This window comes from Oryctolagus cuniculus, chromosome 9 (genome assembly GCF_964237555.1).
Source record: "Oryctolagus cuniculus chromosome 9, mOryCun1.1, whole genome shotgun sequence".
Taxonomy (NCBI): Eukaryota; Metazoa; Chordata; class Mammalia; order Lagomorpha; family Leporidae; genus Oryctolagus; species Oryctolagus cuniculus.
The window spans coordinates 100441155-100467736 of record NC_091440.1 but is presented as its reverse complement, the minus strand read 5'-3'; the positions used below and the strand labels follow the sequence as shown (position 1 = coordinate 100467736).

The 26582-nt window shown below is 54.4% G+C and overlaps 1 protein-coding gene across 30 annotated transcripts in view; it reads right to left on the bottom strand.

Annotated features, from left to right (window-relative positions):
- CACNA1C (calcium voltage-gated channel subunit alpha1 C) overlaps window positions 1-26582 on the bottom strand; it is a 739977-nt gene that overhangs the window by 38502 nt on the left and 674893 nt on the right. For 9 of the 30 annotated variants that reach the window (NM_001136522.1, XM_051849901.2, XM_051849907.2 and 6 more), the window contains 2 exon segments: window positions 2515-2547; window positions 15175-15258. In NM_001136522.1, coding sequence (NP_001129994.1) covers window positions 2515-2547; window positions 15175-15258 — 117 coding nt within the window. 30 annotated transcript variants of the gene reach the window in all.

Genomic DNA, 26582 nt, shown 5'->3' with positions numbered 1-26582 from the left:
GGGCGGGGAGTGGCTTGGAGCTGGGCAGAGGCCTGGTCTCTGGCCCTTGCCTTTCTCCGGGACTCCTGCCCTTCTATCCACCTGCAGGCTGCACAGGATCCTTCAGGGTTGGGGCAGAGGGCAGGGGAGGAAGGGAGGCAGTCCCTCGTCAAGGGCGCAGGGGTGTGGCTCAGAGCTCCACTCCTCAGTGGAGTCCTGAAGGCACTAAAGCCGAGGCAAGAGGAAGTGGGACTGTAAGGTGCAGGCTGTCCTGGGTCTGCTGGCCAAAACCCACCCTCAGCGGCTGGACCTGAAGGAGCCCGGGGGCTTGGGCACTAGCTTGATCAGGACTCTGGGGCAGGACTGGCCACACTGTCAAACTCTGCCTCCAGACCTGAGCACACCATGGATCAACCCCCACCCCCACCCCTGTCCACACCGGCCGGCCAGGCAGAAACCCGTGATGGAGCCACTGGTCCTTTCCCTGGAGCTAGTGCAGCTCACCCAGCCCTGCTGGCACCCACCGGGAGAGAATGGATCCTTGGAGGTGCCCCTGCCTGTTCCCACCCTGTGCTTCCCACATTATTGGAAGCACTCTGGCCCTCTTGCGTCTCACTTCCCTTTTCCTCTTGCTTTAGTTTTCATTATTTTTAGGTCCACCCTTCCTTCCCTGACAATAGCCCCACCTTGGCTACACCCCTGAAAACCCCACTAAGCACTAAAACACTGGAGGCCGGATCCCATGGGCCTTTGCACCCTGTCCTGGCCACCTGTTGTCACTGTCACTGACATACCTGCACAGCCTCTGAGACCATTCCTCTCTCTCCTGTTCAGGGCAGGGACCCACGAAGGAGGCCAGAAAATTCAGAGGCAGCTCTCCTAGGTCGGCAGGGCTGGAGGCCACCAGGGAAGCCAGGCCAGGGCCCTTGCCTGGTGTTCCAAGAGAGGAGTCAAACCCTTTGCTATATGGGGAGCTTTGAAACGTCCACAGAAATGTGAGACTGAAAGCTCATTTTGGTGCAATTTTGAAATTGATGCCCATTTTTTTCATAATGCACGCTTCCCATGAGCTTAGGTAAAGACCCTCATATTTCAAAACCTGAGCGGGCTCCCGTCCCCTGCAAGACAGGGCCAGAGAGAGCTGCAGGTGTTTGGGGACAGCCAGCTGGTCTGCCACAGGGACTACAGAGGGAGCAGGCAACGGCCCTTGCTCTGTCCCGGGGCCCGAGCCTGCCTGTGTATTTTGAGGTCTCCGAACAAAGCGCCTTCTCTCCGTATTTCTATCACCTGTGGCAGGTGATTTCTGCACGCAATTCTGTCTTCTCCCCTTAAAAGGAGCCTGTGTCCCCCGACAAGAGCATATGGAGAAGGCTCAGGCTGTTGGAACGCAGGTGTCAGTTCCACCAGGGTCAGGAAAGGATCTGACGGAAAAGAACAGGCTTCAGCGGGCAACTTCAGCCATGGGAGTCGCAAGTTTGAGTCCAGGGCGCCGCTGAGACCGTTGGATCTGCTGAGTTAGAAGTCACCATGGACAAAAGCCTGGCTTGCAGTGAGAGCGCCACTCTGTAACTCCAAGCTCCCCAGCGGCTGCAGCTCCTGACACTGCCCCAGAAGGAGCGCGGCCAGCTCGCCATTTGATGGACAAGCGGGTCCCCAGGGCAGCCCCTGTGCGCTGGGTTCAGAAGCCAGGGGGCAGCTTTCCCTGCAGCCTTTTGGCCTGCCTAGGAAGGGCTGCACTGGGGCATACCACACACTCACCGAATCTCACCTCTCGACCTTTGGGGCTTAGGGAAGCGACCCCCTGGACCTTCTAAAGGCCTGATGAGAAATGTGTGATGGTAGCTGCTTTGGAGGAGGCTGCTCCAAGGAGACTTGAAGGTCACCTGAGTGGCACCTCTGTCACTGGAGCCAGAGTGCATTCTAGGCTCCGACATCAGGAGTGGTCCCATCAACTGAGTGTGTTTCTGTGCTTCCTGCCTGCTGCACAACACTGGGCACAGCCTAATTGGTATGAACTTGGAATTTAGAAAAATGCAAGCAGTAATGTGGCTGGGGTGACTGAAACTTTCCTGGTGGCCGTCACCACAGGGCACCTGGGAGGCTGCTGGTCTCAGATGCTGATTAAGCTATCATCTGTCCATCTCCTGGCTAGGTGATCTCTTTTCCCTCCCCTTCCCTACCAAGGCTCTCCCGGGTGCCCTCTGCAAATCTCCCACATCAGATAAAGGCTGGAGGCAGATTCTTTGGGATGTTTAACAGGAAATGGCCCCCAGGTCCATTCTCTCCCAGTGGTTCATTAGCTAGTCACAGAGACACCGCCCCAAGGGAGCTTGGGAGGGTTCAAAGACAACCAAGACACGAACAGCATTTTCACAGCTCACACGAGACAGGCAGGCAAGGCACACGACAGCCACGGTGGCTACATGCATGGGGAGCCAGGCTGGGCTCCAAGAGTCTCTGAGGCTGGGGTGGGTAAGAGTGGGGGTGTTCGGGGGCCACGGAAGCTGGGAGCATGGTCTGGAGGGTCAGTCTTACCATAGAGGGAGAGCATTGGGTATGTTCAGCTGGCTTTAAAGAAAGGCAGACAGAGATAAGCTGTAATGAGTCCCGATGAAGACGCCCAGCACTCTAGGTCTCGCTAACACAGGAGTAACACAGTGGCAGGAGAGGGCCAGAGGAGCAAGTGACAGGACACAGAAGCATGGGCCTGGCAGGGACGTCACCACGGCTGGGGCTCTGTGTCACCAGGCCTCACAGCCAGCTTTCTCCTACCTGTGGGCATCTCTGGAGATGAATTAAATCACTCGCCCCTGTTACAGACGAGCTTCCAAGGTCTTCCAGAGTTTGTGGTTGGAAGTGTTGCTCCCTAGTTAGCCACAGGTTCTACGATGACCTTGGAGGGTTTATGCTCCCTGCACTTGACCTTACCCCAAGCATTGCCAGCTGAAAGATGAAGACCCTGCTGATGCTGAGGACCACCTCTGTGCACACACAGCCACACAAAGGAACTCAAGGGTGGCGACCCTCAGGTTCAGGGGCAGACTGAAGCCTCCTGGTCACAGAGAACCCAAAGAAGTGGCTTCCAATGTCCTCCTTAGCAGGGTCTGGATCTTAAAGCTTAGGCTTAGAGAGGAGATGGTCTCACTTGGCTCCTAGTTGACAGGTACACACACTCTTGGCTACTGGCATGAAATAGTGAATGTGTGATGACTTTTTTTAAAAACCTGGGCGCCCTGCACACAGTTTGGGGTATGGTTATCAACACTCCAAGAGGCTGTTGTCATGGGTCTGAGTGCTGACCTCACTTGGGGGCAGGAGCTAAGGGCACGGGCCTCAGGAGGGTAAACTCTCAGCCAGTCCCTTGAGCCTGTATCTGGAAGATGCCCTAATTGTTGGGGGCCCAGCACATGGAGCACAGCCCCTGACTCATCTTGACCCTCTGAGCTGTTAGGAGCTTGCTTGCATCCTCTACCTCCAAACAGCTGCTCTTGTTTCTCTAGGTCACAACCAAGGGAACTGCGTGATGGATTTCGGAAGGAAGAAAATGTGCATAACTAGACTTGTGCTTGCAGCCTGAATGCTTCTTTGGCCACAGACTTCTCAGCAAACTTTTTGTTTCCCAAAGCTGTTTGGGGCCCTATTTTGGAAATGGCGGATCACAGCGTGAGGTGGGGGACAGAAGAAAAGGGACACTCCTCTTGTCATGTACAGAATACCCGCTAGACCAGCTGCACAGGCCTGGAGGGCGGCGGCCGCTCGCATCTGGCTCGGGGCTGAGGCTGAACACAGGAACAGACACACGTGGACACACATGCACACACGCACACGGGAAGCGTCTTGTCAAAGCACTGAACCCCCTTTTCTGCGGTTGGGTGACAGTCGCCCTGCGGTCTCCTCTGGCTCCTTCCTGTCCCTCTGGCTGATGTCAGTGGCTAAGCAGCTCTGTCACTCAAGCTTCAGGTGGCGGCCGAGGCGGGGTTGTCGGTACTACACACAGTGCCAGGGTATTAGGCACAGATCCACCCTGAAAACCATCACAGCCACCCCTGATTTCTAAGACTCCTGGGCACGTGCCATCCTGAATCAGACAGACTGCGGCCAATCAGAGCACCCACTCGGCTCACCCGGCCCAACTGAAAACGGGAACACTTTCACTTTACTTCTGCAGTACGCTGCATTTGGGATTTTTAACAAGTTCTCTTCACTTTTCCCTTGTTGCTTTTTAATATCTCGTGGCTCCCATTTAAGATTTCATCTATTTAAATCATTTATTATGTGAATATTTAGTTTTCAGTCTGTTCTAATCCTCTTGGTTGCATTTTATTATTCCAGTAATAGGTATTTACTTAATGATTCTTTGGTAAGTCCCTGTAACAGGAGACAAGAGGCCAGGAGGGCAGTGGAGAGGAGGGAGGAGGGCTCTCTGGGATCCCTAGTGGGTTCCCAGCCCAGGCATCAACCACTCCTCGAGGAGCCTCGCTTGGGGGGAACCCAGAGATGCCCAGATGAACTTGCCCTTGGGCCTTAAGCCATGCTGTTTAAGACACACTTTCCATTTTCTAGTGGGATATGTTTACAAGACTATGGTCTTGAAAATAAAAAACATTCATAGCCAAACCAGAGAGCATTCACTGAGGGATTTCTAGCTGGGGACAACAGAGAGAAACCCAAGACACAGCCCTTGCCCTGTGAGAACCCCGGCTCTGCTGATGCCCTGCAGACCTGGGGGACCTCTACTGGGTGACGCGGCTGCAGGTGTGGACTGCCCTGGGAGGACCCATGGTGCCTCAAGCTGAGCAATCAGCCAGGGACTGTGTTTGTGTGCCACTCTCCATGAATGCCGAGTACAGGGCCTTGGGAGGCCACGCAGCAGCTGTTCTGCGTTTGGACTGAAATTCAGAATTAGTAGCCTGGAGTGCTTGTGCCACCAAGCTCAGACTCTTTCTTAGAGTTGCTCCTAGGGGCCTTGAGTTGATAGTTTCTTCCTCCCTGGACTTTGCAGGGATAGGAGGAGTGGTAAGAGTCCCTGAAGACTAAAGCCCCATGAACCTGGGGGTCTTCCCTGTATGAGAGACCCCCACCTCTAAGGGCGGCAACAGAGCTGCTTGCCCAATTGGAACATTCTGGATGCTCTACAAATGCTCTTCCCCCTGATGCTAGCATGGAGTAAAGTTCTGAGCAGTCAATTCTTTCAGAGAAAACTGGGAACAAGTCAGAGAACTCGCTTGGCTGTGTGCCCTAAGGGGCTGGCAGTTTTTGAGGATGTCATGCTATTGAGGCAATTAATTTGTTCGTGCAATTGGCATACACTGAAATAAAGCTCCTGTTCCATGTGCGAGGCGGGGGTCAGGCGTGGTCAGAGTCCTGGCTATGGTTCTAGACAACAGGCACAGGGCAAATAGAAAAGGCAAAACCAGCCACCTCACTTCAACGTATCTATGCAGACTTCCTTGGATTGGTGTAACTGGCGCTGGCGACAGGGAAAGTACTAGGCAGCCAACAAGAGATCATCTCTGGAAAACGGTCTTTCTGAATGAAGTTCAGGGTCAGAGCCATGGCTCCTGGCGTGCACTCACTGTGACTTTTCACCGAGGTCCTAACTCTAGAGCACCCGCAGGTGCTGAGGGATGAACTCAGGGAGTTCCAGAGGCTGGCAGGGGTGGGGTGGTTTTCCCAAGAGGATGGCTTCAGAATCCCTGGCATGTGTTTCCCAGCTGTGAGATTACACTGTTGCCCTGGAGAACCAAAATGTCGCTGAGAGATGGCTCTTGACCATACACAAACGTCCTGTTCAAAAATGATTCTTTTTACCCAGTATGCCTAGGAGGTAAGGGTGACTAGGAATTCAGGGCCTGGGTGCGAGATGGCTGGCTGGCATACCCAGCTGAGTTGTCTTCCAGGTGATTCTCTGGGGATGAGGAGCCAGAGCGTGTTCTGAAGGGACCACAGGCCATGATGGCACTCCCCTTGCCCTGTTGACCTTGGAAGGAAGGTGACCTTACTGCAAGGAAGGGCTACTCCCAGCGCTCCAGAGGACGGCTGTCCAGACCCAATGGCTGCCACTGCGATTCCATGGGCCCCTGAAGTCGGGATCAAAGCAGTGTCACAGGAGCAGGTAGGGCTCCAACTGGCTGCCCTGCTACGGAGCCCTTGTTTTTTTGTCCAGAACTTGAGGCGCTGTGTCTGATACAGAGTACCTTCCGAACTCCCGGGAGGTTCAGCCCAGCCAGCTCCCCTTGCATCCCAACCAAGATGCACTCCTCTGCCTTCACTGCCTCCTCTCTCATCCCAGTTTCCTCTGCGAGACAGAGCACCCAGTTCTGTCGGGAGAGTGTCATGTGGGGGGACGAGGGTGGGGATGGGGAAGACTGAGGGGCTGTGCCCTGCTGGTGAGACCCAGAGTTCCTCTAGGTTGGGAGGACAGTCATCAGGCTGGTAGCTGGAGAGAACTGGGTGTGACACTGCCTCCCCCCAGGGGCCATCAGGGTAGGTTAAGTGTATGTGTGTGTGTGTGTGTGTGTACACATGCTGGGCGAGTGCAGAAACTCCAGTGTGGCCACGTCTTTGTGGAGGAGTTGGGAGACACTGGGTCTTAGAGACAGCGGCAGGAAAAGGAATCTCAGGACAGCCAAAGGCAAACAGGTTTCCAACAATAAGCCTCGGAAGGTTGAACAAGGAGCCCACTTGCCAAGAGAGAAGCACTGCGAGCAAGCGCACGTCACCTGGGATACGCAGAGCCTGGGGTGCAATGGCCTTCAGGTGGGAGGGCTGATGGGGGCAGCCTGAGCGGTGAGGAGCCAGCTGGAAGTGGAATTGGCAGTGCAGTGCTGGTGTGGAGACGGAGCTGGGTGGGTGCAGGGGCGAGCTCCGCAGAGGGAGGCCGGATGAAAGCCAGGATGGGGCAGGATGGCGAACAGGAGGGTGAGGCAGACAGCCGGGAGGTGAGCAGCTGCCCCTCACTGGCCCTCGTCATGTTTCTCAGTAAAATTCCGGCTGGGAGGGGACACCCCCTTGTGTCTCTAGGGCCAGGCCCATTCTGGTGTTGCCCCTTCAGAACTCCCCTGGAGGGGGTCTTTGGCTTCAAGGTGACTCAGAGGGAGGCACAGGTCATGGGAGTTGCTGGCTCCTGGCTCTCCCTTGCTCCTTCTGTCTTTTGTGCAGAACAATGCAAGGCTGACCACTGTGACCGGCTTGTATCAGGAGCAGCACAGCCGCCAGCTCATGTGGCTGGAAGCGGCTTAAGCCCCAGGAGTCATTGTGTTATTCACCTGCAACCTGATGGCTCCCAGGTGCTATCACCTGCCAGAAGTGCACTAAACAGGGCCGACTACAAAACTGCCAGGATGTTTCTATCTGTCCCTGGGAAGGACAACCGCGAGCCGGTCATTCAGACACACAAAAGAACAACAACAAAAGCCCCACAAAGAATGAGCGTGTGAGATCAGCTTGTTGGCAGTGCTAGCAATATCAAAGAATTCCAAACTGAGAGAGAGAGAGAGATCAGAAGGATAGATAAGACGACAAATAGAACAAGTGCAGGCAGGCACAGAGACCCAAAATGGAAAGAAACAGCTAATGAACAGACACAGGTGAGTCTTAGGGCAGGAGCACTACACGGGACAGGGAAAGGAAGGCGACAGAAGCCGCCCTACTTTGGCAGGCACCTGGGCCTTCCTGAACCTGTCCACGGCACAGCCCTCCTGCTCACTCCCAGCTCACGGAGTCTGCTAGGTCCCTTAGTGGTCTGGAAACCACCAGCAGCAGCCTGCTGAGCTGTAAAGACTGAGTGACAGACACCAGCCTGGCACAAGCAAGCCACACTGCCTTGAGGACAACCCCTGGGGCGTGTCATGATGAGTCCTTTTCAGTCACTTTTATAGGAAAGGAGGGAGTTGGATGGGAGTCTCAAAGATGAGCCTAAGGGAAGACAACGGAGTAAACACAGGTGGAGCGGTGCTGGTCAGCAGGCAGAGGGCAGGGGAGCCTGGGCTCGCCATAGCCATGTCAGGACACTCGGGCCATCTACTACAACGGAACTAAGAACCAGAATACAAGATGGCGAGGAAGAAGAGCTCCCGTGGACCTTTGGGGTCAAGCCTGCAGCTCACGGCTCAAGGCAATGACTTTGGGGAAACTGTCCTAGGCCACTGTATCAGGCCTGGCTCTCTTCCCTCCACCCTAGCTGGCCTCGGCTCCCTGGGGAAGCCTAGTTCTGGAGACCCCTCCCGATGATCAGATGTGAGTCTGCCTTCTGGGAATGAATGTTCTTTTGCTTTATTTCTAAACAGAACAGAAAACTGCCCTTGCAGAATGATGGGAAGGCTGCAGAGTGGGAAGACACCAAAACAAAAACTCCTTCCCCACGCAGGTGTCCCACGGCTGACATCTGACCCGAGACCCTGAATGTGTTACCTTTAGAGTACGCACTGCCTTCTCTTCTTTAAAGGTAAAGTTATTTCTTGGAGGGGTAGCTCAGTGTGAACTGGTGTGTTGGAATCTCTTCCTTTTGAAATCAAACCCCTTGGTGGCATCTGCTGTCTTGGAGGGGTTAAGGATGGTGCTCAAATTGGGAAGCAGCTGGAATGGGGTTCTGAGGGCGACAGAGGAGGGTTCTAGTAATCAAAAAGGGAAGTGAGGGGAGAGGTCAAGGGTGAACTCCACCCACCCATCTGCCCTGAGACCAGCAACCTTGACCCCATCTATCTACCCTGGAACTATCTCAGGCCACGCCCACCACTGCCATCCACGCAGTGTCGGGCAATAGCACACATAGCAGCCCCTAACTACACACACGGGCGTGGGAGTCCGGGGCCCAGTTCTGGGCCGGCCCTGCCATGGAAAAGCTGGAGAAACCAGCAAGCCACTTCCTGCCCCCGGCCCTCTGTGCCTCAGCTGTAAGCAGATCCTGAGGCTCTGGCACAAAGTAGGCGATCAACACACATTTCAGGGACGGATGCTCTGCAATTGTGTCCACCTCGCATTCTGGGACAGATCTACTCTCTGACCGCATTTTCCCAGCTTCCTCCCTCAGCACATCTCAAGTCCCTTCTCTGCTGGGGCAGGGGCAGGGGCAGGGGCAGGGGCAGGGGCAGGGAGGGGCGGATGGAGCCATGGGAGCAGACGGAGAGGGCGCCAGGCCTGCTGCCCCGTGTGAGGGGTGTGGCTTGAGGATAGGAGCCGGGTGAGGGCGCTGACTCAGCCCCGAGGGGTGGCCGTGTAGCAAGCAGCTCTCTCTGACTCAGGGCCTGGATGCCAGGGCAGGAGCCAGACTTGCTTCATCATTTCCATGGGTAGCCAGGGAGGGACACTCACTGGGAGTGGTGCCTGTCGGTGGAAGGCTCCAGGCCTGAAGGGGAAGGCAGATTCGTGCTCAGCCCCTGGATATGTCTGTCCTTGGCATGCAACTGACCCCAGGCCACCGTGCCTTATTCCTCTCTCCTATGCTTCCCTCCCACTCCTTGCTGCCCCTCTGTCAAGCTGCAGATGTCCGCTGGGCAAGGGGAGTGCATGCTGCCTGGTGCTTCCTTTGCTGCTCTCTGCCCGGGCATTCCAAGGGCACTGTGGCCTCCCTTGCTCCACCCCAGTAGCTCCAACAGGCATCGAGAAGCTCAGCTAAGCAGCTCTGGCCCAGGTCACTTGCTGGGAGGGCACTGGATGAGGACCTGTGAGCACCGAGGGCCTCCGGTCCCCACCCCTTGGCAATGCCATACGGAGCCTAGATTGGCCCAGCGGTCGGCAAGGGGCAATTCTCCCACACACGTGGATTTGAGCCCCAGGTTTGCCAGAGCTTCCATCTCCTCATAAGGAGAGTAAGCCCTAGCAGAGTTCAGCAAGCTCATCCTGGTACCATGTCCTTGGCACGGTGCCTGATACACACTCTAATCAGACAGCAGTTGTCTCTCTCTTTCACTATGAGAGAGAAAGAGAAAGAGAGAGAGAGAGAGAGGAGAGAGAGACTCTCACTCCTACAATGACTGGGGCTGGGCTGGACCAGAAACCCAACTACTTGGGCCATCAGGTGCTACCCCAGGGAATGCACTGGTAGAGCCTGAACCAGGACTCACACCCAGGCACTCAGGAGTGGCACACTGGGCCACTCGGCATTAGAATGCCTTCCTGTTTCTCCTCTCCTCGTTTTCTTTTTCCTCCTCCTCTCTGCCCCTCCTTGCTCCTAATCAATAAGGTCACGGTCAGTGCCACCATTACTTAGCTTTATTTTCCTGCTCTAGTCACTGTGGTGGACCAGACACTTTACGCCTAAGGAAATCCCTCAGTTTTCCTCCTCTGGGCCTGGCCTCCACATGATCTATGTGCCCGCGCTTCTTCCCCAAGGTCTCTCTCCTGCGCCTCCCCTTGGGAGCATCCCCATGTGAGCCGTACGGAAACCACGTGAGCTGATGCCCACAGGCCCTGGGAGCTTTCTGAGGGGAAGCCAGCAAGGCAATGAGGGGACGATGAAGCACCTGTCTCCAGCCATCTGAAAACACCCAGCTTAGGATCCTGTAGTGCCATCTCCACCCCGCCCCCCAACCCTCATGTTTGTCCAAAGAGCTGGAGGCCCACAGCATGGGCTTAACTGTCCCCTGTCACCTGTGCTTCTAGGTGAGCCACAGGCATAAGCAAAGCTTCTCAATCCTCAGCGTGAGCCCCTCTCCAGGTCTACCAATGCAAGGACCAGGCCTCTGAGCACCTTCTTTTTCTAAAATACTTCAAACTCCAGAATGAGAGAGAAGAGTGTTGGGCCAAGCTCCGGGCCCAAGCACCCACATGGATTTGGACTTGGGATGACACTAGGAGGCAGTTTGGATGCCACAGTGACTTTCAGATACAACCCTGGTCCTCTTTCTGGAACGGAGGATTTTAGACCCAAGGCCGGAAGCTCCTCTGAGCCACATGAGCTGCACTCTGACCTCGAAGGGCACACAGAGCGGGGCAATCCCGGTTTGGAACAAGGCAGCTTAGAGGGGAGGAGGAGGGTGGTTCTGGGTCCTGGCCACTGAGACGGAATTCAGACTAACTCAGACAAGGTGGGGCTGCAGGGGGCCCTCCTGTGACGCTGGGCAGCTCTTCAGAGGCATCTGCCAGAGACAGCAGCAGCTTCCACACGTGGTGGCTCTGGGTACCACAGGGCGTCCCCTCTTCATGCTGAGGCCCCTGCCTGCGACCTCTTGGCTCCTTTCTCCCTTGGCACTCCCCTCTGGCATCACCGCTCTGAATGCCACCACGTGTGGGTGAAGCTGCACCCGCACCACAGATCTGTGTGTCCAGGTGTCTGCCTCGTGTCTCCACTCTGGAGCTGAATGGACATGGCCAGGCCAAGCTCCAGACATGCATTGCTCCTACCAAGTCCATCCTGCCACTGCTCAGCCCGGGGGCCTCTCCTCCCACACCCACTGGGAGGGCAGGAGGCTCAGACCCTCCAAGGGTGGGTGGAGCAATGACTTCTTACTTAGGAGATGAAATTTTAAGAAAGCCAACCCCAAGCCCTACAGCTATTTGAAATATAACTTACAGGAAGCAAAGCTTGAATAATCCCTGGTAGATGGGACTAGGCCAGAAAGGGACCTGTGGGGTTCATACCCTTATCAAAGACCAGGAATTACAGAGACAGAGGTTCCTCTGGCCCAGGGCAAGGTGAGCTGGCCACCCCGGGGATGACTGGACCCAGCTCTGGGCAGGAGGGGGTAACACTCTATCACCAGTCCTAACATCCACAAATGGCAAATGAGATTTCTTGCCTGCCAGGCTCACAGTTAATAGTTAAGTGAATCAAGTGGAAAAGTGAATTTCAAGTAGAAAACCATGATGCCAGGGTGGGCGTTTGGCACACAGTTGAAGACGGCTCTTTGGACACCAACAGCCCACGCTGAAGTGCCTGAGTTTGAATCTCGGCTCTGCTGTCCATTGCAACCTCCTGCTAATGCACGCTCCAGGAAGCTGCAGGTGATGCTCCCAGTGCTTGGGTCTCCCCACTCCACTCATGTGGGAGACCTAGCCCAAGTTCTGGGTTCCTGGCTTTGGCCTGCCCCAACCACGGCTCTTGCCAGCCTTTGAGGAGTGAACCAGTGGATAAGAGAGAGCTCTCTGTCTATATATCTCTCTGTCTCCATCTCTGTGCTTTACAAATAAAAAATGTTAAAAATATATAGATACATAAGGATCTGCTTGACAATTTGTCTTCCTTCTTGTCCTATACCCACTCCACCCCTCTCTCCTCTAGCTACTTTTTCTGTAAAACCTTCTATATTCTAGGAATTTTTTGTTCTTTCTAATTTTGCTATTAAACATGCAAATCCTTTGAGAGGAAATCACAGGTGGACAGCTATAGGCCATGCCAACAGTGAGAAGGACCTGCCAGGAGCCCCTGGGGTTGAGATGGGTTCTCTGCCACCTGGAGTGCTGGCTGCTGTCCCCTTCCTGTAGCTTCCTGCTGTGGTGCTGAGTCCTTCTGCACAGGGGTTCACATGGATCTGCACTACTTTCTGCCAAAAAGAGACCCTCTGGGGCTGGCGCTGTGGTGTGGTAAGTTTAAGCTTCTGCCTGCCTTGCCGCATCCATATGGGTACCAACTGGTGTCACAGACGCTCCTCTTCCGATCCAGCTGTCTGCTGGATCTGCCTGGGAAAGCAGCAGAAGATGGCCCAAGTCCTTGGGCCCCTGCACCCACGTGGGAGACCCGGAAGAAACTCCTGGCTCCTGGCTTCAGATGGGCCCAGCTTTGGGCAGGTGGCCATTTGGGGAGTGAACCAGCAGAGGGAAGACCTCTCTGTCTCTCCCTCTCTATGTCTATAACTCTGCCCCTCAAATAAATAAATATTTTTAAAAATAATATTAGTAAAAGGAGATTCTCTGAGAGCAGAGCCCAACTGTTATTTCTTCCCTGTTTTTGTCCACCCCAGAACCCCCTATGCAGATCACTGCCTGGCACCAGCTCTGAGCACAGCAACTCTGGCCTTTAAACTCCCAGGCTTGGATAGCAGCTGGGACACCACATCACAGGCTTGTCCAGCCTGCAAAACCGGGAGTCCCCTAAGCAGGGGCAGGGGTCTAGGTCGAGCGAGACTCAGAACATCAGCAAGAAGACTGACTTTGTTTAATGATTTGAGGACTTACCAGAAGAAGTCAAGGGAGAGGGTACACATGTACACACACACACACACACACACAACTAAGACAATGTTCAGAGACAGGGGGCAGTGGAGCTGGAGCTGCAAGGTGAGCAGGGAGGGGATGTATGGAAAGTGTGTCCACCTCCTCCCAAGGCACACCTGCTGTGAGGGGAGCACGCAGGACTTCTAGGCTGATAACAGGTCAGTTCAACTAACTGGGAGCATCAGAGAGACACTGGGGGGACGTGGGGGTGGTCACTGGGACACTTTCCAACAACTTAAGTCAAAACTCTCAAGTATCTTCTCTGAGCTGTTACTCAATGGTTCAGTGCATCAAACGTTTATGCAAACATTACCAAGTTTCTCTTCATTAAGGAAAAAATCATGACAAACAAATTAAACAACACATGGTTAAGACTAACCGCAGGAGGGCTTGCCTATAGATAGAGAAGATTTAAACATGCCAGGTAACAAAAAGACATGTGCAGGAACTGCTAGGAACTGTATCGGAGGACGCAACTCTCGGAAGGAGGAGGTGGCCAGAGGCCTGGGGCACAGGGCTGTCAGGCCAGGGAGTCAGGAGGGGGGCTGTGAGCAGTCAGGGAGTGGGAGTCAGTGCAGAGGGACCAGGCAGGTGCAAGGGAGCCCACTTCCACAGCCCCTGGGAGACAAGGCCCACCTATAGACCCCCAACCTCGGCTCTTTTGCCATTCCAGAGAGGAGGGGCACAAGCAAGGGAATGAGCACAGTGGCCCTGCCATCCTCTCCCAAAGGAGCCTGGAGGGGCCAGGCCGCCTGCACGGGCTGCTGATGCCAAGCTGAAACACAGCCTGCTCAAGGTGAGGATAATGGAGTCGTCTTTGGGCGAGGGAGGCCTAAGGCTGACAATACAGGCAAAGCCCTAGCCTTAATTCAGGTGTTCTGTTTGCGGGAGAGCCTTTTCAGGATGTGGGGGGGATGAGAAGGCGGTGGGGGGCGGGGGTGGCAGTGGTCCTGAGGGGCAGGCAGGGGCTGGCAGAGGTCTGAGTCCCTGCCCCAGCAGCTGCCTAGGCATGATAAACACCCCAGGATTTTCTCACTCCGTGGCTCACACAGCTGCATCCTCCCATACAGTGTGACTCATGCCAGGCCGATTGAGGGGGAGAGAAAAAGATGCAGCAATCAAAACGCAAAAGGAAACAGGAAGCCCTGACGCGTTCCAAAAGTTTAAAAAAAAAAAAAAGTCAAAATAAAGCAACGAGAAAAAAATCCTCTGAACCAATTTAAACAAAATTTTTTTAAAAAGAAAAATAATGGGGTGGGGAGGAGAAAATATAATATGAAGGGGAAAAAATAAAGCGGGGAGAGACAAATGAGTGTTAGAGCGAGCACGGCCAGTTAGGTGCACGCCGTGTACTTACGTGTACCTCGGTGATCGCTATATCAACAATGCTACCCACAACAATCAAGGCGTCAAATGTATTCCATGCATCACAGAAATAGTGCTGCATGGGGCAGAGAAGCCGAGGAGAGAGAGAGGAGAGAGAGAGAGAGAGGAGAGGGGGAAAAAAAAAACCAACAACAAAGGAGAAAAACAAAACAAAAGGGGAGAGGGGAAAATGAAAAAAAGAAAGCATGAAAAAAGGGAGAGAAGAGAAAAAAATGAGAAAAGAAAGAGGTTACGTGGGCATATTAAATCATCTCTTACCACTGTACAGTTCTGGCGGCTCAAACCTGGGTAACCTGCTTTTCGCGGAGTGGAGAGGGCTGACAAAAGCTGGGTTAGTTCAGACGTGACGCGGGCCTGTGGCCGCCGGGGCAGGGAGCCGGGCGGCGCCTCCCTGGGCACAGCTCCGCGCTAGGCCAGGCCAGGCCGGGCAGAGCTGGGACCGGTGGGAAAAAGGAGGAGCGGCTCCCACTTTTCCCCCACAGCACGACGGCAGGCTCAGTAAAAAGCATGACTGGAGGCGGGTCAGAGCAAGAAATTAAAAAAAAATAAATCATAGCACGAGGGAGGAGAGTGAGAGCCAGAGAGAGACAGAGGCAGAGGAGGAGGAGGAGGAGGAGGGAGGGGGAGGTTTCCTGGGGAGGGCAGAGTAATACTCACATTAGTCTCACTGAGAATGACGTCAATTATGCTGCCAATTACGATGAGGAAGTCAAAAACATTCCAGGGATCACTAAAGTAACCCTACATAAGGGAGGGGCAGGCAGGATGGGGATTAAAAAGGAATATTAGACAGACAAGAACAGAGCAACATCACCATCAGAATCACTGTCCAGGCACCTCAGCGCGGCTGCTCCAGGTCTGAGCGTCCTCCCTGTGGCCCAGGGCCCAGCGGGCGCGCAGGTGGCATCCGGCCCGGCCCGGCCCTCCTGTCCTGTGCTGCCTTGCTCACAGACCCAGCCCGCCTCACGGCTCCTGCACAGAGGCCCTCTCCTCTTCCCAGCCCGGGCAGGGCGAGGCTCTCCTCGCAGCCCACGCTCAGCATCTCCTGTGCCCCCTGTTCTCTTCCACCAGAAGGCCTGTCTGCAGGGAGGGGACACGGGAATGGGACCCCTTAGAATGGTACCGGCTGTGGGCCTATGAGCGACGCTGGGACCAGAATCTCAGCACGGAGGCCAGGAGGATGGCCAGGTCATCTGGGCACACAGGCACTCACGGAGAGCTTGGAAATATCAAACGGTCCAGGTCACGGAGCCACTGCCTCCCACGAGCCAGCCAGGGCACCCCTCCTCTTGCCCTGGACACGCCCAGTGTCTCAGGGGACACTGCTGCCCGGCAAAGGCTTTGTTTGCTGAGAGCAGACGGGGTCGAGGTCAGTCTCACGGTCTGGCAATGACTTAGATGGCTCCAGACAGAGCCAGGGGGCGTCTCCCTGCATCATCACACTGATGTCGGTCACACTGGGATATAAACACCACCCACAGGAAGACACGTTCCCAAGCCTTTCCTGAAGACAGGCTTGACAGGGGTGGGCTGGGGACCGGGCTTGGGGACCCTGGCTTCTTAGAAAGGTGACACAGCCACGGTGCTGGCAAGGGGTGGGTGGGAGCATCCTGACCTAGAAGGGCACGTGTCCTATCTCTACCCCTTTATCCTACAGACATGGATTTTGTTTTACACTGTATTTGGATAAGGCAGGAGACAAATGTTCAATGAAAGACTTTGTTGAGGTAGCTGGACAACAGGACAACCAATGACAAGGCTGTCCCAGGCGCCATGGAGTTCTGCGTGGGCAGACTCCTCACCAAGAGCAGGTGGATTTTGTGGGCCTGGACCTTTCGCCTCCCTGGGAGCTGTGGGGCCTGGGGAGCAATGTTGTGAGACCCAGCGGGGCAGGCAACACAGTGCAGGAAAGCCCAGGGCCAGGACTGATTCCCCGATGAGGGGGGTGCTGTCCTCTTCAAGAAAGGACATTTGCTCCTTTAGCTTTTTCCAGGAATGTCCTGCAAAGGGGACCAGGCAGAGCTGTCCACAGTGGTGGAGCAGACCAGCCTTTTCCTGTCCTCTGAGGCTGAAGGGTGCTCTGAGAAGTTCCCAGATCTTGCCCCGGCGCTCTGGAAGGCTGCCAATGCTCCCTGTCCAGATTGCTAGTCACAGGAGCCAAGCCTCTCTGTTCCTCCCTTCCTCCTGCCTCTCGCCAGCACCCTGAACTTCCCACTTCCCAGCCATGCCCTCTTTCCAGCCCTGGGGCTGGTATGCTTAGGGTGGGAGGTCAGGTCCCAGGGAAAGGGGCCTCTCTGTTCCCAGGCATTTCTGCCAAAAGAAAACAAACGGCAGCACAGAGACCCTGGTTGGCCAGGGCGTGGGTTAGGTGAGGGTCAGCCTTAATCCTGGCTTTCTTGTTGGCTTCCCAGAGTATTTTCTGAATAACCCAGAGCCAGGGAGAGGAAGAGGGAGAGGGAGAAGGAAAGGGAGAAGGAGAGGGAGAAGGAGAGGGAGAAGAAGAGGGGGGATTCCCCTCTGCCTCTGTCCAATTGGAATCACACACATTCCGGGCAGCACAAACCATCCCCTCCCAGACAGCACTCCCAGGGCCAAAGGAGAACCCTGACTCTGGGGGAGAAAAGACCCCCAGACGAGCTAGACACATAGGTGTGCGTCAGAAAATCCAATTTTGGAAGGCACAGGGGGCTATCTCTAGACAAGAATACCTTTTTGGAGGGTACAGCCATTCCAGGAAGGGGGGCAGGGGAAAGAGGTCAGGGAAGAGAAGGGACAGACACAGGAACAGGAACGAGAGCAGGTTCCGGAAGGCCCAGCATCCACCTAGAAAACGTGGTGATGGAACATTACTCGGGGGTGAGGGCAGGACAGGCACGGGAAGGTGGGAGTCCCAGTGCTCAAGAAAGGCGGGTGAGTTGGGGTCTTTTCATCCACCAGAGACCTGAAACAAAAGCAGTGAGTTGGCCTTGGGCTGCAACACCTCTGAGAGAGGAGAAAGGGCAGGAAGAAAGGCGGAGGGCAGAGCAAAGCTCCGTGTTGAAAACCAGATGGACACACACAGGTTAGCCCACCCCAGCGCAGGGAAAAGGTGCGACACGGAGGGGAGCCTGCCAGCCTCCTGGTCCTGCATCCCCGGCTGCCCTTTCTCTGGGACGTCTTGTGCCTGAACAGGCGGTCAGTGCCTCCTCAACCGCGAGCCTGCGTGGGATTGGCCGGACTCTGTGGGGATAAACGCTTCAGGCATCACCAGCTGTGCTGCTGGAGACTCTGGGTTGATGTCTCTGTTCTGTGCCAAGCAGCGGTTCTCTACCAGCTGCAGAAAACAGAGCCGCTCCCCTGTTGCCAAGGGGCTCCCTGTGAAGCCACTCTGAGTGAAACTCAGGCACAGCTGACCCTCAGGGGGGAGGGAGCAGGTGTAGGAGAGCGGGCAGGGTCCCCTCAGGAGGCGCCATCCACCCGCCCTCCCACCCCTCCGTCCCACTGAGCCCACCAGTCTTCCAAGCCGGACCACGAAGACAGCATCAGCTGCAGCTTTCTGGTCCATTCCCTTCAACCCACTCCCCTCCCCTTTTTCAACAGTGCCTTCCTGCCTCCTGTTCCACACCTCTGCCCAGAGTGACAGCTTGCCCAAGGGAGACACCAGGCTGAATCCCTGAGTGGCTGGGGCCTGGGAGGGGTATGCCCCCTCTACACTCTCTGGAGTGACAGGCCTTGGTGTCTGTCTTTCTCACACCCCTATCTGTTTTATCCACCCCTTGATTTGTGGGAACCAATGGAAATTGGGGCCTGCGGGTGTCATAGGGAAGGGAGGGAGGGAAGAAGTCATAGACTCTTATCCTTATGGCCTCACTGTGACCGGGAGCCGGGTTATCCTTGTCGTTCTGTCTTCCCCTGGTGACTGGGTCCCAGATGGCTGGGAAGCCAGGGCTGGGGAAAGAGTTTGCCTGGCTCTCCTTTACATGGCAAACCACACCTCTTGACGTCCGCCTGCTCACAGCCCGGAGGCGGCCTTGCAGAGGGATGGTGTCTGCATGGCTGGAAGCCTCTCCTTGTCCTCCCCAAGCCCCACGGAGGTCTCCTGAGCATCCGGGGCCACGTGCTGCTCTGCAGGTGCTGACGCCCTTGGCCAGGGTCCCTTCTGGTGCTGCTCCCACGGCCATGGGCTGGGCAAACACTGCAGAGGAGGCACCAAGACAAACTCAGGAAGGAACCCTGGCTGCAAAAGCACCTTCGGAGGCCTCACACATGGGATTTTGGATTGTCTTCTCTTTGGGATCACCTGTGCCCTGACTCAGCTGCATCATCAGAGACAGAGGTGAAAGGTGGCACAGCGGCTAAGGGCCTGGTCTCGGAGGCAGACACAGTTCAGATCCCACCTCTGGATGAACTTGAGCAAATGATATGGTCTCTCCGTGCCCTGATTTCTTCACTTGGAAAAAAAGGGTAAGTCAAAGGGGTAAGGCGAGTATTAAATGAGATTCTACATGCAAAGCACCTAGCACTGCGCTGGTGTGAAGTACACTCTGCATAACATTAACCACAGTTGTTCTGAACCCGAGTCCATCTGCCCGCTTCGTGATCAAGTCAGATTCACAGGCTGAGTTTTGGGTGTGGGACTGAGCACAGGGTAAAGTCAAGTCTAGGTGTGTGGAAGGTTCTAGAAACTTGAGCTCTCCTTTGTCTCTAAGGCCTTGTCTGCCCTCCCTCCGGGTGATGAACATTGAGACTCCCTGGAATGAAGTCTGCTGGCACTACCCGAGGTTGGCGACACGGGCAGGTTTACATGGTGAACTCTTGTTACACCTGCTGAGTTTCTGAACAGCCCTGTCCCCACCAGGGAAGACACAGCCACAGGCTATGGAAGAAGAGGCTGGGCTGCCGGAGCGCTCGTTTCCTGTCTCTCATGTCCAAGAGCAGGGCACGCCTAAGCCCTGGGATTCTAGAGCCATTGGCTCCTTCTCTTTCTGCAGCAACACGAGACAAGGCACACATTTCTCATCTGCACCCTTGGTGGCACCATTTCTTCTTAGAGAAGTTGAGGGGGAAAAATGGTGTTTTTCTGCCATTACCTGCTCTTTCTGTTCCCGGTTCCATCTTGCTTACTCTCATCATCTGCCTCATATGGCCCTGCCAAAGCAAAGGCACACAGAAGAGGAAACCAGGTCATGTGGCCTGGCCCCTGCTGGGGAAGCTGCCTACTGGGGGCACCTGCCCAGGACTCCTCCCTCCTGGGGCCACAGGGAGCCCTGAGTGTGCTAAGGCAGCCCTAGGGGAGAGCTGAGAGTAGACAGAGAGGGAAAGGATGGAGGAGAGAGAGGAGGGAAGGCTGGGTACACAAAAGGAGGCAGAACCCAAGCACCTGGCGACGGAGCTGTGGGCAGGGAATGGGGGCAGAGGAAGTAGCCAAGGCCCCCTGGTGGGGGGAGTCTAAGATGGGAGGGGCAGGGTAAAGATGGCTTCACTCAAGGGCGGGAGAGAGGCCGTGCCCAGTTCCGGAAAACACTGATCTTTCCTGGGTCCCAGGGAGAGCAACTGGGTCTGACAGCAGTGGCACGAGGCTGGCGTGTGTCAGTGACGGGTTGATCCCTGCAGTATGGTGGGACGCAAATGGAAAGCGACAGCAAGCAGAGGTAACGTGAACTGTGTGACACAGGACGTCAGTTAACATCACGGCAGTCAGGGAGTTGAGTGCCTCTAACAGAGAAAGCAGCGCCCAGCTGGGTGCTCCCCTGTCAGGGCCCAGCCTGTCCTGTGCTGGGGTCATGCAGAAGCGCCTGCAGACACACAGGGCGCAGGCAGCTTAGCCCCCACCGGGGGAGGCATGCTCCTGGACGCCACCTGCTCTGGTTTTACTTTGGAACTGAGCACTTTCCTCTCCAGGCAAGTTGCAAAGGCCTTCGTGCACGTGCTCACTCCCTCGTTTCCTTATCAACTCATCCTGAGCACACAGACATGCTCGGAACAAGCCGGACCTCCCGAGAGAGCAGCAAGTTCTGTGCTAAGCTCTTCTTGGGGCCATTGGGAACTTCGGGGTAGTTTCCCGCCTGCCCGTGCTGTACAAACGAGCAAGTTCTCCAAGAGCCTCTTCCAGGGCAGGGGTGTTGGACGGCTGCATCCCAGCAGCTGGATGAGGTAGGAAGACACAGTGCCAGATGCAGGCAGCTTGCAGGTCAGGGGCACATCACCACGGGCTCTTTGGAGGACGGACAGGAGGCATTTCTGGGAGTGAGGCGACAAGCAGCAGTCCCATGCCTTTGCTGTAATAAGCTTGGACCCGTGGCAGCCTGCCCTGAATCATTTCATAGTTCAACTCAGCTGAACTAGGCCTTGGTTAGAGCATTCCAGACCCACACCAGCCAGGTCCCTTCCTGCCTAATGCCTTCACAGCTCCCACGGTGCAGCTGATTGTCCAGGACTCACTGCTTGGCAAAGGGGTGGGTCTGGTCCTGCTGAAAGGAATGAGCCCACCCTTTGCCTTCACTCGCAGAGATGAGCCGCGAGTTGTGTGTGCAGGGGACCTAACCTCTCCACATCTCAGCTTTCTGACCTGCAAAATGGGAGTGGTTCTACCCCGTGCCCTCCAGGGCTTTATCAGGAGCTTGTGAATTCCCACGGGGCCTGGTGCAGAGAGAGTGCACCTGCGCAGAGGGCTGTCAGAGCTGATGCTGTTGGCTCTCTGAGAAGCTTGGTTCTTTCAGCCTTGCTGGTGGCACTGCCTGCTGCCTCTCACATCATGGAAAGCCCTTCCTGCCCTCGAAACAGGTGGAGCTCATGCGGTAGCCCCTGGGCAAGCCGGAATCCCTCTTCCCTGTGTTCCTACGGCCTTCCCGGGGGCAGGGATGGAGCTGGGCACCGCAGGGCACTCTCCCACTGGGCTTTTCTAGACGGTATGAATGGTTTTCCATATTAAACAATTACATGTAATAGCTAACACTGCCCTTCCGGCATGAAGGCTTTGTGGAAGTCCTGTAATTATTTTTTAGCATTCACAGTAACCTGACAGTGCTCAAACCCAGGCAGGAAAGCAAGTTGTCACAATGTTGCTAGGAATATGCAAATTCCAGTCCGAGCTGCTCCCCACCAGCCCAAGTGTGCCTGCCTGTTCTCAGTAGCCTGTGGGCACTCCACAAATAAACAATAATCAGGGTAACGCCAACTTGCAAGGCAGGCAGCCAGAAGCAGGCACATGGCCTACACCTCACACGGCCTAAGGCTCTTCATCCTGTACTGCTCTCAGAGGCTGGGGTGTAGAAGGAGGTGCCACAATCCACCCCCAGCTGTCTGCCTCCCTTTCCCTTCTCTATGCCTTAAAATTAACAAAAGAAATTATTTATTTGAGAGACAGTGAGGCAAGTATGAGGGAGGGAGGGAGAAAGGGAGAGAAAGAGAGAACCCAAATGTCTGCAATAGCCAGGGCTGGGCTAGGAAGGGAAGAACTCAACCCAGGTCTCCCACAGGGTTCCAGGAACTCAGCTACTTGAGCGATCCAACACCTGTTGCCTCCCAGGGTCTGCGTGATCAGGGTGCTGGACTTGGGGCAGAGCTGGGACTGGAACCCATGCACGTGGATATGGGATGCAGGCATCCCAGCCAGTGGCTTAACTGTTAGGCCAAATGCCTACCCTACTGTGCTTTTTAATGTTACTCTTGTGGTGCATTTCTGGGCCTATGGATTCCATTGATGGCAGGAGGTGTGGTAGATAAGAAAATTTCAACTATAACCTCCAAAGGAGTTGAATGAAGTCCCTCTTCAGCTGGAGGCAGGGTTCCTAATGGGGACAGTTAGGAGACTGGAGGTCATCACAGGGGATCCAGGAGGCAATGCTGGCCTTCATATTGGGTGGGGGCGGGGGCGTGCATGTTCAATGTCCTGCAATGTGTGGGGCAGCTCTGCCCAAGGAGGAAGTATGGCAGATGTTCCGGGGGTGGTGCTAATTGCAAGCAAGGCCCCACAGGTGTGACCAGGTCTTATTCTCAGGTCTCAGGTCTTCTCTCATTATCCTCTACTTTGTTGTGTGTGGAATGTTCTTGCTTCTACTAAGCACAATCTTTCCTCATTGCATTGTAGGAAAGGAATTATATTTTTGGCATTGTATGCATACATGTGAATTGTATCAGTTTCCCATGGATTTATTTAAGGACAATTAAGGAGGTCTTCCTAAGTATTTATCACATAAAGGGTCTGGGGTTTAGAAGGGACCGAGTACCACTGGCCTTAAAGAATACCTCTAAGTTTCCACACGATTTCTAAAAGAAAATATGCTTGATTGGTGTTAAGGTTTTCTAAGTGGAAAATTCCAGATCAGTGAGGAAATACTGAGTCCCACAAGGCAAACTGTGTTGTCCGGTGGTCTTGTCTGTGCTAAACCTTGGCAGTTGGCCAGCCCTGGAGGAGGACCCTGGAATTGGCTTCCACTGCATATGACCCATCACAGGCCCCCCTGTGACCAACACCTCCCAGACGCTTTGCCAGGACACACAGGATAATCCTTCCCCGGGCAGGACACAACACAGCCCCTCCCCCTAAAAAACTGGATGGCAGTTTTGCCTCCTGGGATCACAGGGATGCCTCTGCAGACTTCTAAAACTGTTTCCTGTGGGCTGTTAACCGGCTTATGGCAAAGCAGTTATATAAACCCAAAGATGAGGGTTCCCTCCTCCAGGAAGCCTGTAAGCACTGACTTCCAGAGCTGACGGGGCAATCCCGGAGAGCACTCCACACCACCGGTGCTGAGTCTGCACACGAAACCCACCTCCTCCCACTCGACCCAGGGTTTCCCCAGCAGAGAGGACCCTGCTCTAGCTCCTGCTGGGCACCACCCCAGAGGGTGGCCATGTGGGCATAGGGGCCGCTGTCTCTGCTTCCCTCCCCGGCGGCCAGCAGGGGTCACCACTGAGACTGGGAAGAGAACTGAAGGGATCTCCTCCTGGGATGCTGGTGCTGGGGCCCCCTCCATGGCAGCCAGGCACACTGTGCAGGCGAACTTTGGTTCTGTCTTGTGGAGGTGACATGCACAGGACACCTAACAAGTGCAAGGTGCTCCTGTGTGCTAGCATTTGGAAGGATGGAAGGATGCACCAGAGACCATCCCGTCCTGCTGGAAGGAAAAGGGCCAGGATAGAGTGACTCTTCCCGGCTGATTAGCCCTGAGCAGCTCCCGATGCAAGTCCTGGGTGTGCCCCGGTCCTGCTTTCCAACCCTCATCCCCTCCTCGGGGCTCCCATGCCCCGGGCTGCATTCAGATGGAGCCCTCGCTCTTGACCATTTCCCCGTGGTAAGTCATAAAAACCTGTGCCTCCTCCCAGGCCCAGCTGCCATGTGAGATCATCCAAGAGTGGCCTCCCAGACTGTCCCAGCCTGGCGTGGTCTCCACTGTTCTTCAGTCACCACGATAAGACTTCTGTGAAACCTCCTCACAGAGCAGAGCTGGATGCAGCGGGGAGTAGCAGGGCCCCGCACTCCCAGAGAAGCTTTCAAGGCACTTCCCAGTACCTTGAATGCCTACCTCATGGTGAAAATGCCTTCCTCAAAAGGGATTACAGGAGCTGTGCATTTGGGGGCCTACTTGTGGCACAGCGGGTTAAGCTGCCACTTGGAATTCTGGCATCTATATCAGAGCACTGGGTCTCATACTGACTGCTTTGCTTCTGATCCAGCTCCCTGCTAATGCACCTGAGACAGCAGCAGATAATGACCCAAGTGCTTGGGGCCCTGCCACCCACGTGGGAGACTCCAATGGAGTTCTGGGCTCCTGGCTTGGGCCTGCCCCTGCCCCTGCCCCAGCCATTGTGGTCATTTGGGGAATAAAGCAATGGATAGGAGTGCTCTCTCTCTCTCTCTCTCTCTCTCTCTCTCTCCCTTTCAAATAAATAAGTAAATGAGAGAGAGAGAGAGAGAGAGAGAGAGAGAGAGAGAGAGAGAGATCTATGCATTTCTTGCTGGTGGCCAGGGTTATCCCCCCGGGCTGAGATCAATTGTTGAGCCTACCCCTGGCTAAAGCACCAGCCTGGGCAAGGGTATTACTCTCCCTTTACCTAGTATATTTGCACCAAAGACACTCTTAGCAAAAGGGAGGCGCAGTACAGAAGGTCTGTCTTGAGAACCCCACGTAGGGAACCATGAGGCCCTCAATTCCATCCTGCACAGCTGGAAAGGGAGAGGACCCTGGTGGCCTTGCACATGCCCAGCAAGCCCTGAGGAGCCCCTGCCTTGGCTCCCTCCTGGGCAAGGATTTCTTTTCCAAGAAAGTACAAAGAAGTACTGGTGAGTGGAAGCCACCAAGAGGAACACTTCGATGCAGTGTGAGCCAGTAGAGAGCTGCCTCTAGAGACGGGGAGTCTCTGGGACACGGGGCAGGAGGGTGAAGAGATTTCTGCACCAATGCAACATCAATGATCCTAATGTTTTCTGACACTCACATTTTGACGCCCTTTCCTTTTTCTTGTTCTCCAGTTCTAGAATGTTCATACATGCAAGCATTTAGCTTTCACTGAAGGTTTCTCATGGGACACAAAAATGAGTAGGAGAGTTTGTCTTTAAGGGACTCAGCAATTTGGTTTTTGAATCCACAACTTGCAAATTTTTCTACTGCAAATGGATGTGTGTGGTATGTGTGTGTATATATACACATGAATATAAGTGTGGCATATGTGTGTGTGCATGGATTGATGCAAATATGTGCGTGTGTGTGCATATATGTGGAGACATGAAAATGGGTGTGCGCCCACACATGGATACATGTGAATATGAGTGTGTATCAAGCTGTGGCTTCTTGGCCCTGAACTCACCTATATGGTGACTTCCCCCTCTCCTAAAGCAGCTGTCAATTGAGATTTGGAAAGAAATCCAGAAAGTCAGTGCCAATCCAAGGAAACATAGAGGCCAAAGACAGAAGGGCCGTATGAGAGGTAAGGGGAGAGCAGGGGCCTCAGAGGAGGAAGGGCCTAGGAACAAGGGATGCAGTCAGCTCCATAGAGCTGTTACTTAGGAATAGCTTGCTTTCATTTTTTCCTCCGATTATAGGCAAGAAACTCACATTGGTTGAGGACCCACCAAAGGCACAGCAACAACCAGCCTGCTCACAAGTCTTCTTTTAGTGGGGTGTAGGGGAGAGCTTGGCTTAAAATCTCAGGATTTTTATGATGGTTTAACTGAACTCACATTTGTTCAGGTGCTTAGAGCAGTGTGGGGTAGATAATAAACAGGACAGTAAGTGTTTATTACAGACAACAAAACAGAAAAACCAGCTCTGCAATCTTGGACATGTCACTAATCTTAGTCTTTCTCTGACCTCTACCTGTCTTAAGCATTGAATGAGATAAGGAATAAAACATAGAGCCCAGTGTCTGGTTCTTCATAGGCACTTAATGTGTCATTCCCTTCCCTGTGTTGCTTACTCTAAGTGTAGGAATTGATATAAGATTGGTCAAGGTATTTGTTGATGGCTTTGCTTTACATTGGAAAATGAATATCAGGCTGAACAGAAAGTTTTCAGTGATAAATAAGATAGTGAGCTGGAGGGTCAACAAGAACCAAGAATGGGAAGAAGCATTTGGCATAATGGTGAAGAAGAGGCTTGAGATGCCCACATGCCACATCTGAGGACCAGGTTTGAGTCCTCTCTGGATATCAGCTTCCTGTTAATGTGCCCTGGAAGGCAGCAGATTGCGGCATAAGTACCTAGGGTCCCTGCAATCCATATAGCAGACCTTGACCCAGCCACAGCTGTTGTGGTCATGTGGGGGAGTAAACCAGTGGATGGAAGTCGTGTTTGACTATTTCTGTCTGTCTGTCTCTGCCTTTCAAATAAATAAGAATAATAAATTTTAGACCATTCAAATTTTTAAAAAAGACCCAAGAATAGGTCAAAATCAGGGACACTTATTCTTTAGGTGAGTCCCTAAAGCAGCAGCCCTTGCTTCTCCACCCTCCATGAGCCATGAAGGAGCCCCCAGGGGCGAGGGCAGCTGGAACCTTCCGTTTGGGGTGAACCCCTATCTTCCCAGGCAGATGAGGAGAAGCTGTAGCCTCGCCTCCATCTCATCGCCTCCTCTAGCTCTTCTTC